The sequence below is a fragment of the Argentina silus genome (genome assembly GCF_951799395.1).
Source record: "Argentina silus genome assembly, chromosome: 1".
Taxonomy (NCBI): Eukaryota; Metazoa; Chordata; class Actinopteri; order Argentiniformes; family Argentinidae; genus Argentina; species Argentina silus.
In genome coordinates, this window is record NC_139655.1 from 9,350,627 (window position 1) to 9,361,252 (window position 10,626).

At 45.2% G+C, this 10,626-nt stretch overlaps 1 protein-coding gene across 1 annotated transcript in view; it reads right to left on the reverse strand.

Annotated features, from left to right (window-relative positions):
• drosha (drosha ribonuclease III) overlaps positions 1-9,243 on the reverse strand; it is a 51,221-nt gene extending 41,978 nt beyond the window's left edge. The window contains exons 1-15 of the mRNA XM_083682768.1: positions 9,106-9,243; positions 7,823-8,670; positions 7,632-7,700; positions 7,090-7,411; positions 6,671-6,839; positions 6,303-6,463; positions 6,034-6,114; positions 5,800-5,886; positions 5,437-5,523; positions 4,277-4,348; positions 3,864-3,945; positions 3,418-3,492; positions 2,475-2,644; positions 2,128-2,252; positions 116-215 (exon numbers count right to left, since the gene is read on the reverse strand). Coding sequence (XP_083538894.1) covers positions 116-215; positions 2,128-2,252; positions 2,475-2,644; positions 3,418-3,492; positions 3,864-3,945; positions 4,277-4,348; positions 5,437-5,523; positions 5,800-5,886; positions 6,034-6,114; positions 6,303-6,463; positions 6,671-6,839; positions 7,090-7,411; positions 7,632-7,700; positions 7,823-8,664 — 2,442 coding nt within the window. The 5' untranslated portion in view covers positions 8,665-8,670; positions 9,106-9,243. The remainder of the gene's footprint in view (positions 1-115; positions 216-2,127; positions 2,253-2,474; positions 2,645-3,417; positions 3,493-3,863; positions 3,946-4,276; positions 4,349-5,436; positions 5,524-5,799; positions 5,887-6,033; positions 6,115-6,302; positions 6,464-6,670; positions 6,840-7,089; positions 7,412-7,631; positions 7,701-7,822; positions 8,671-9,105) is intronic.
• Positions 9,244-10,626: the final 1,383 nt, after the last annotated feature.

Sequence of the window (10,626 nt, forward strand, 5' to 3'; positions counted from 1 at the left end):
AGCAATTATGCCAATACACTCTTTCAACCTTATGCTCCTGTGAAATTACAATTGCACAAAGCTGGCATACGTCACAGTAAATTACCAGAAGCCTGCGCAGTTCAAATGTACCCACCTCCCTCTGTGTCAGCTTCTGCTTGTCAATCTGCTTGACCTTCGGGCTGTTGGCCAGCAGGTGGCGTAGTTTCACGTAACTCTTCCATAGTTTCTGGTACCTGCAAGTAAATAGGAGTCAAGCTGCGTCTATATACGCAACAACACATCAATATTTAATCTGCAGCTAGCTATTATTAAACATCATCATATAATAGCCTGCAGCGATAACTCCATTTGCTTTTTTCTGTGTGAGGCCTGAGGAATACTTTTCCCACACTGATGCTGAAGAAGCATATAGATTAGAAGAAAGAGTTGATGCACATTGGCTGTCTGTGGTGCATCTCTTATTCCATTCTCCTGCAAAGTCTGATGTCCTATAGCCGATGTATGTGACATCATGAGCGAGGGCCATCTTTCCACACATACCCTTTTCACACTTTACCAAAACTACCACCATTGTCTTTGTCTTAATTTGCATGTGAAGAGGCAGGGAGCGGTCGGCAATATGATATGAGCCATTCTAAACCCCCAGACTGACTTCTAGATTGATGGACTGAGGAGGCCAGTCTAACCGCTCTGGCTCCTATTCAGGCCAGTCTCTCCTCATTTCAGGAGAGTTATTCAATTATGAGTGGCGGCTGGGAGAGAGCAGCGACGAAGGAGGGATTAAAGGGCTTTAATAGAGGGGGACTTCATTAGAGACTGAGACAGGGGTTGAGACGGCTTTACCGCCGTGATTATGGGCTCACCGCCATCACTGTACGGCAGAGCCGCAGTGGAGTACTGGGCTTCAGCCTAGGAGGCCCCCTTCCTTCCGCAATCCGCTCATATGACCTTTCGACAGATCCGCTCTCTGCTCTCAGGGTACTGCCGCGCCGCGCCGCACTGTGCAGTGAACACGCTTTAATTAGCATATGCCGCCGCTCTCTCTCTCTCGGTCCTCTCTATACTTTTTCTCCTCAATTCTTTCTCCCCCTCCTCCCTCTCCCCCTCCCATCTCTGTCCTCATTTCGTCTCAGTCTTTCTCTATCCCTCTCCCTGTCCCATTCTTCCCTCTGTGGTAGTGATAAATACAGAGGATTGAGCATCCCTAAACATGAATTTCTTCAGTAGGCAACCTAGAGGAAGGGGGGGGTGACTTCCTCTCCTCCTATAATATATGCAGTAGTGTCTGTGGTATCTCTCTGTGGCATTGCCACCGCCGCAATTAACGCCAAATCTGCCCTCTCCATCTGCGTCATGAGGGTCGGTGGAATTTTTCAGTGCACTCTTATTTTATTTCCATGTCCTCAGCCACCGCGTTATTGATGTCCCTGTCCACCCATAAATTAGTCAGCGGCAGCTTTGAGAGGTTTGACATAGCGGAGGAGTGCGCAGGAAGGGTATAGAGACGGACATCCAAAATGTACCAACAGGAGACAGCGTTATGCAGAGGACAGAGAACCTAACAAGAAATTATGGCTAAAGGATTCATAACGAGGATCCTCCTCCCACTTACATCTTCATCCTCTTCTTCCTCGATTGAATAGACATCTGAAAAGTATCTGACAATACAGATAAACACTAGTCTCAAACAAGAGAACAAAGAAATACTCTAGAACTCACTTTTGAGTGGCGCTTTGTTTTGTGTTGTTTTTGCTTCTATGAACACCTCAGAGACAATGGCAGGGGTAATCTAATATACTGCTTTTCATAATTATGCAAGGACACAGAACTGTATTCCCTCTCCTCAGCCGTGTGTGTGTGTGTGTGTGTGTGTGTGTGTGTGTGTGAGTGTGTAGCATTACTATTCACGAGACAGACACTGCCATTCCCACGGCGACAGCGCCCACCGGAACCCCAGGACCCGTGACAACGCATGTGAAAATGTCACGGCTCTCTCTCTCTCTCTAGATCACAAGTGTGCTGCCATCAACATCTTGAATAAGGAGCAGAGGGAACGGGGGAGATGGAGGATATGAAGGGTGTGTTTGAGGGGAGGAAGGAGTGCTAGGGTGGCAGGGTAGAAGAAGAGAGACAAGAGGGTCTTACTGCGGGTCTCCAGCATAGCTGAGCTGGGCGGGCCGGATCCCAAAGTGGACGATGATGGGGAAGGTGATGACGTCTGGGTTGAACTGCTCCCTGTCCAGCTGGTCTATACGCACTGAGCTCGGCTTCTGAAAACCACAACAAACAATCGATTTTACGGAAAAAGTATTAGAACATGTCATGAGGCTTACTGATACAACATACAAAAACAGCATCTGAATGAATTTATACTGGATCTGCTTTTGCCTCGACAATAGTCCCCCTCTTGATGTCCGAAAACATCTGACAAACTTTGAGGTGACCATTTAGATAAATGCAATGGTTGATTTGTACAATGCCCTTGCCCTTACCATGCCAGGGTGGGTGACGATCATGCCCTTGCACTCCTCAGCATATTTCTGCCACTCCAGCTCCTCCCACTGCAGCATGTCAGCTATCTCCTCCTCAGGGACCAGGGGCTTGCTGCTGCGCAGGAGGTAGAGCAGCACCTGGTGCATTGACAGCACCTCCTTACCGCCATCTGAGACACGTACACAGGCACACACACGCACGCGCACACACACACACACACACACACACACACACACACACACACACACACACACACACACACACACACACACACACACACACACACACACACACACACACACACACACCGAGGGACAAGGTCAAGTAGACACCCATGCAAAATTGATTGACCTCCATTTACAAGTGTTCACACGGACAGACATTCAAACAAACACCGAAAAAATCTATAGAACTCTCCCTCTTAGAAAGAGAATAAGAAATATATGTGCATACACTCTCTCTCTCTCTGTCTCTCTCAAATAATCACACACACACAGCTCACACAAAACCAGTACTATCCAAAAGGCAGAAAAACTCAATATTTGTATTTATTATAGAGATTTCGGAATCATAAAACAAATGTCCCAAAATCTATTGAAAAAAATGTGTGGGCAACATATAGTTGGCACAAATGTTATTATAAAGATCATGTAATGATATGACAGTACACTAGCACCATCATGTGCAACAAGGATGAATATCCAACAGCAAGACTGGCAATGCCTTCAATTCTCACATCCTGAATGTTGACCAACCACTCTTAATAAATGCCAAAATGCCATGTCCAGTGAGATATGATAGAAAATAAAAGAGATGGAAAAACACAGTAGAAACATATTTGCTTACTACGCTATAATAACACACATAGCAGTATTACAAGTCACCACCAGAGAGAGACAGAATGTTGTGGAGATCATGACGGCTTAGGAGGAGGACACTCACCAGGTAGGAATCGGACAAAGCGAGGCATGAAGTGAAACTTCTGACATCCAGGAGAGTTGTTGTCAAACTCTGGACCTGGAAATAGAAGAATGATATTGTGGTAAAGCAAAACTGCACAAGTTTTAGTAAGTGAATCATCTATCCATCAGTCATCATAAGATAAAGTAATCAATGCTCAGACCAGGGGCCATAGGCAGTCACAATGCTAGAAGAAGGATTCAACACAATTTTAATTGTTACCAAGAACATATCTATGAATTTGCATTAATGCAAAGTGACTGAATCTAAACAGATATGAATTGAACTGAGTGAGTAAAAGAGATGGGTAACCAAAGCCTTGGTCCTCGAAGTCTCTGTATTCTCACTTCCATGACTGATGTTGGAGTGTGAATTAACTAATATCTGTATCAAAGTGTATAGACAAGATGGAGTGTGAGGTTCCTCACCTGTCAGGTTCCAGTCATAGAGCTCCAAGACATCCTGGAACAAGTAGGAGGCAAACAGCTCCAGTCCCTTCACACAGTAGTTCTGACATCCACACAGGGAAGAAAGGGTTAATACAGCTACAAACATACACACAAGTGGCATAAAAACACCACCACCACATTATAACAGCAAAGATGTGACCAGATCGTTAACTCAAGATTCATAACTTTGGCATGAAAGCATGCTTCTCAGCACATTCAGCTTCTGTGGGTTAGAAGAAGGTGGCGTTTAAAAAGGGTATTTGCATCCTATAGGGCCATCATTGTAGCACATAGGTTACATGGGGCTTGGATGTGTTCAGAGACAGGCGTCTGGGAAAAAAACTAAAGACAAAAGAAAGGAGAGAGAGAGAGAGAAGATGGGCTTTACTGACCTCTGGTGTCATCTCCTCAATAAAGTGAATGGTGTAATCTATGTTGAAACGAATCACTCGGCACAATGGAATCTGTGATGATGAAAGAGACGGAGGGAGAGAAGAAAGAAAGGAGAAGCCCACTCATTACCATGGCGTTAGGCAGAGGTTACAAATTCTCATGGAAACTCATTAAAACCTCATCTCTATAAGCGGCCAAAAACTGAGACACGCGCACAGACAAACACACAGACACACGCACACAACGTGCACGCACAGACCTCTTTACACAGGGCTTTTGAACATTAAGTGACTTCAATCTCTCTAAATAGATAAGCCCAGTCTTCCGTGTTTAATCTCACAGTTACATGCTCTCTGTTGTCTGAGCGCAGGAGTCCATTTTAAGAGATTAACCTGGGTCCCTCCCGCATACGCTGATGCCCACCCCACCGGTTAACTAGCAGGGGCTAATATCGCCACGCTCGAGGTCCTTAATCCCCCAGCTCTACACAGGCACTTATGCAAGGTTTTTACCTGGGGTTGTATAAATTATCTGCCGGTAATCTGGACTAATCCTTGCTGAAGTCTTGGGATACTGACCAAATATGTGCATTACTTCTCATCTCTTCATATCTCTCACACACACAGACACAGACACACACAGACACACACACACACACACCCCTCCTTGATTCTGTCAGGCTTTGCCTCCAATTGATTTCCCATCCTCCTTCTCCCTTCTCCACATGGTGGCAGCTGAGAGCCTACAGAGGAAGACTCTGTACATGGAGGGTCTTTCAACTCTCAACCTCTATTATGTTTGACAGTTACTGATAGGTCTTCAAAAGTAGGGAGAGGACTTAAAAACAAAGGTCAGAGCACCACAGACGAGAACTTTGTCTCAGCAACAAAGGAGCCATCCAACACGAAAGGCAGATTTGAAGTCAGTTTTTTTTTTTGCCGGTTTAAAGCCAAAACACTAGTGTGAATTATTAATGGGGTCTTTATAAACCTGCCTGAAGAGGAGGAACATGTCTATATGCAGGGCTTAGACGGGGCACAGGCTATCCATATGGAGGACATGACGGAGGAGAGAGAAAGAGAGAGCAACGTCCTTTAAACAGCCCAGTAGACAGACACAGACACATCAGAGAATTGAGAGAGACTGAGGCCACACTTACATTGGTGAGGGGAGTGTGGGAGAAGAGGGAGAAGCCTTCAAACAGGTATTCATGGTCATCGTACTCAATCACTGTGGGCCTTTCAGTCTGTGAAGAGAAGACATAAATTAGCATGCATGTATGCAGACATTAAAATATATATATATCATAAGTATCTTATAATATCATAAGTAGGGCCTGGAGTTCTTCCGGACCAAGTGACCTGGGAAAAACTCTCGACTCCGGATACCACCTATTTAGGGACTTATAGCCTACAGTATAACTAGGTCCTACAGTTTTTCCTGGTCAGGTCATGTGATGGTCTTAGTAATTAACCCATGAACAGAAAACAAGGGTGTCCAAAAAGAAGATCTGTATAAGTACCAGGAAGTTAGTTGGTGGAGACACAGTGATTCTGTAGTGGAAGAGTTTCCCAGAGTTGTTGTTCATTAGACGACAGTTTTTTACAGGCTAGAAAAAAAAACAGACATAGCTTTATTTAACATACTGTATTATAAACCTGCAAGTCCTGCTGTCCTGGAATGTGAATGAAGCATTTTTGCTGCATTTGTGTATGTGTGCTTGCTGCATTTGTGTATATGTGTTTGCTACAGGTACCTCCTCTCCAGGGTAGATGCTGTGGCGAATCCCTGTGCGTCTGGACTTGGCACTGCACTTACACAACGGCCCGTCATTCATCTGCACACACGAGAAACACACTAGTCATAACTATCAACATCTAGACTAGCTAGAGACACACTAGTCATAACTATCAACATCTAGACTAGCTAGAGACACACTAGTCATAACTATCAACATCTAGACTAGCTAGAGACACACTAGTCATAACAACTCCACAATAGAGAGAGGAGAGAGAAGGAGCTGACCTGGCCCGGGTCGTTGTACCACAGCTCCTCATGCAGGCGGTCTGGGTGGGCCTTTTTGCGCTTGATCTCAGCAATGACGTCAAACACGTCAGAGTCAGCGCTGCTGGAGCAAGTGCTGCCCCCGCCGTCAGACTCACAGTCCGAATCACTGCTGCTGTCCTCTGGAACAGCAACACAATAACCACAAACCCTGTCAGTGCTAGTACACACAGACTGGTCTGAATTCACAGAACAACTCACAGTGGGTGCTAATCTACCACGTCTCGACACACTGTGCCAGTCGTAGGGTATCAAACTAGATGTTATTAACGTCACAGATGACAAAACATCATCAACAGATCTGTAAAACAGCATTGGGAGTTAAATACCTTTGGTGTTACTTTCTAATACAACACACGGATCCTCATCTAGCTTGGTCTTGGGTGGGTCCCATTTAGGCCGGGCAGATTGAGCACGCTCTTGTCTCTTGACCAGCTCTTCCTCAAAGCGCTCGTAGAGGTCCCTCAGTTTACTGGTACCCACCACGGTAGAATCACCCTATGAAATCAAACAGACACAGTTAAAAATGCAGAGCTTGACAAAACAATTAAGAGACTGACACTCACAATGTTGGTTGATTCTGGAAATTATGTGTATCTATAAAAACTATTTGAAAATGAGTCAGATAAATCTCTGGTGCATTTTAGCAAAATCAAAGGCTGCATGTACATTTTTGCTAAAAATGTTTTGATAACCTGTTGTTTTTCTTCTCAAACTTGCAAAGACCCAAGAAAACAGCGTATAGTACCACTTGGTCCATGGGATCGTTGGAGTAGTAGTTCTCAGCATGGGTGCAACGGATCCAAGCAGGTTTCAGCAACTCTTCTTCCTCTTTCTCGTCCTCTCCTCTGTCCTTCTCTTTCTCCCTGTCCCTCTCTCGGTCCCTCTCCCTCTCCCTGTCTCTGTCCCTCTCCCTGTCCCTGTCTCGGTCTCTGTCCACAGAAGCCTCGTCTGTGTCTCGGCTCCTCAGGGAGGTGTAGCTGCGCTCCCTGCTCGTCCCAGGACAGTCTGACCTCCGCTCTCTTTCCTCCTCCCAACGACCTCGCTTCCTCTCTCGGCTCGCTGACCGACTTCAGGGAGGGAATCGCACAACAAGGGAATGGAGACAATCACACAGAGGCAACAGTGCAAAGGAAAAATACAGACAGGACCTAATAATCTCATGCACTCACCCCACGTGGGTGGTGTGGTCATAAAAACAAAGATTTAGGTAACAAAGTGATGTCAACTTAAGATTGTAAAGGCATTCAATGTAAGGTATTTATGTACTCAATGTGAGCAAACAGTTACCTTCTCTGTCTCTTCCTGTGCCTGTCAGGGGACTGGGATCTTCGACTGTCTCTATGACGATGCCTCTCCCTAAGTAAACACACACATGCATCTCTTGAAATCGACAATACACAGATCAAACAGATCAAGATCAGCTATTCAAAGCCTGATATATTAAATTAACATAAGGACTCCTACAGAGCCACAGGTACCTGCTGCGCTCCCTACTCCTGTGTCGGGGAGGAGTCCTGCCACGCTCATATTCCGACCTGTACCGCCCTCCCTCAGGTCTGTGCCTGTCAGGGCTCCTGCCCCGGTCCTTCCGCTCTCCTGGGAAGTCTAGCTTGTGCCTGTCACCATGACCGCTGTACCCATAGCTTTTCTGCCTGTGGTCATCATGGCGACGGCCTCTCTCTGGGGACCTTCTGTCATCCATGGGCTTCTCAGCTTTGTACTGTCCTCCATGCCTGAAGCCATGGTCTGGCTTGAAGTTGGGGCCCTGGGCATAGCCAGCACTAAAGCTGGGTGGAGGGAAGGGAGGGTGAGGGTAGTTCATTGAGTATGGCGGGTGGTAGCTCATAGATTGGGGTGGCATGGTTGGGGGCATGGGGGGGTGAGGGAGGGGCGGAGGGGGTACAGAGGGCATCATATAGTGGTAGGTGTTTTGAGCTGATGCTGGGGACCCTGACATGGAGCTACCAGAAGAGCTGGGTAGAGGAGGAGGGGGGAAGTTGGGGGGTGGTTCTGAGAAGCCCTGGCGGACAGGGGGGCTGGAGAAAGGAGGGCGCACGGGGCACTGGCTGAGGGGACTTGGACCTTGAGAAGGTACTGGTGGGGGGTAAGGCATAAAGTCTGAATGGGGGGGCATGTAACCGCTGTTCCCTTGGCCACTGTAGCCAGAGCCCGGGGGTACCTGGGGATCATAATGGTATGGGGGCATGGGCTGCTGAGGAGGAGGTGGTCTCAGGTTAGTGGGTCGGTAGTTTTGGGAGGATCCATGTTGACCTGGGGGGATTCTTCCCCTCGGACATCCTCGACCCTGATGGAAGGACATAGCTAGCTACATACAAGACACAAAAGTAAATATTCGATTAATACATACATATTCACTTACGTACACAAAATCATCATGAAAAACATATCATTCAACGCTGTATATTATTATGAGAAAATATATCCAAACAAACTTGGCTGTACCGTTGATGAGCTCCGTTAGTGTCTACATGGATAGCTACTGATCCATACAAGACACTAACCGGTCTCCCCCGGCTATTGCTACTACATCACACTTGTATTTTGTTGTGAAGATAACGTATAAGAGGCTCTGTTGCTAAATCCGCAAGCTGACACACAGCAGGAAGAGTTGCCAAGTGACTAGCCGGTGCTGCCGAATATTACATTTGGCTTAGCTACTTAAGATAGTTTAAGTCAAAGGATGACCAGCAAGAATGTGAATGACAGCTAGCTAGGCTAACTAGCTAGCTGGTCCGCTTACCTTCACAGAGATAGATAGCTCGCAACTTCGCAGACTAACAGAACCAGTGTTGTTAAACCGCACCAACAGAGCTAGTTAAATAAAATATAAATAAAGCCATACTAAACGTTATGCATGCACTTGCAGAAACAGATCTGTCTTGAATATTAGCTTCTTAGGAATGCTGCTTTGCTAAGCGCAAGTGGGGTGTTCCTGGTCGGAATGCTAAAACTGATGGACACTGATGCACCAATCGGATTTAGTGGTATCACTCGTTGGCCATGAAATCACCGCGTTCTGTGCAGTTTTACAAGTTGGTTTTTTTATCCTAGGGTAAACACGTCTCGAAAGTCAGGTTCCCCAAAAGACAATCTGGTATTCTAAAACAAGAATGAATGGAGAGCGATTGTTCACACAATATTATTAATTTTACATCGTAGCACAGCTAAGCGTTACTTATATACTATCGGCCTGCTAAACACACTTGGTAAAAAAAAAATTATAGTAATCAAATAAGATAAAGCTAAAGGTACGTGATGATGATGATGATGATGATGATGACGATGATGATGATATATAATAATAAGAACAACAACAACAATCATAATAATAATAATAATAGTAATAATAACAATTAAAGTGATCAAACTGATGTCTGAGAATGGTCAAGGGAGAGCCTTGGAGATGTCTACCAGGTTTATAGCAATAGGATAGACCATCTTTGATTAATCAGCTTTTAGTCAAGTCATTCTAAGTTTATTAATCATATGCACAGGATACAGGATGCACATTGTAAAATTAAATGCTTTCTTGGCAAGCTTCCTCTCAACAGTGGAAATGTCACTGACAAGACGTAACAATAAAAATGCAATCATAACACAATAAGCAATAAGTGTAATAGGCATAAGTGTGTGCGCGTGTGTGCATTCGTGCACACGTCTGTGCGTGTGTGTGTGTGTGTGTGTGTGTGTGTGTGTGTGTGTGTGTGTGTGTGTGTGAGTGAGTGATAGGAGAGAGTGAGTGTGTGTGTGTATATGGTTGATGTGCAGTGAGTCAGTGCAAATTCTAATAGCCTGGAAGTAGAAACTGGTAACATAGTGATAGCAAAAGGTAACATAGTGTATGAAAGCATAGGTCACCAACTTTGCAACAATCCATGCACATTTCATCAAAATCATATTAAGTAGTTTTTGTTATTGCTCAAGATCGAAGCCATATACTGTAGCTTTATATGCATGTGTTGTCAAATTACATATGAATGTAACTTACAGAGTAACCCTAGTGCCCTTGACTCAAGAAAATGCATGTTGTGCAGTGCATACAGATCCTTGTGCATAAAAAATCCAAAACAGAACCCCACCTCCCCCGAGTAGGGAGCTACAATAGTTGATTGAATACAGAGTGAGGTGACTTATTATGGCACACTGTGCTTTTGTCTGCATGAATTCATTACCCCCTTCAACTGTCATTCTGTAAATGAAGTACAGGTCTGAGTAATTACAAATAACTTGGAATGGAAGAGATGGAGAAATCAGTCATGTC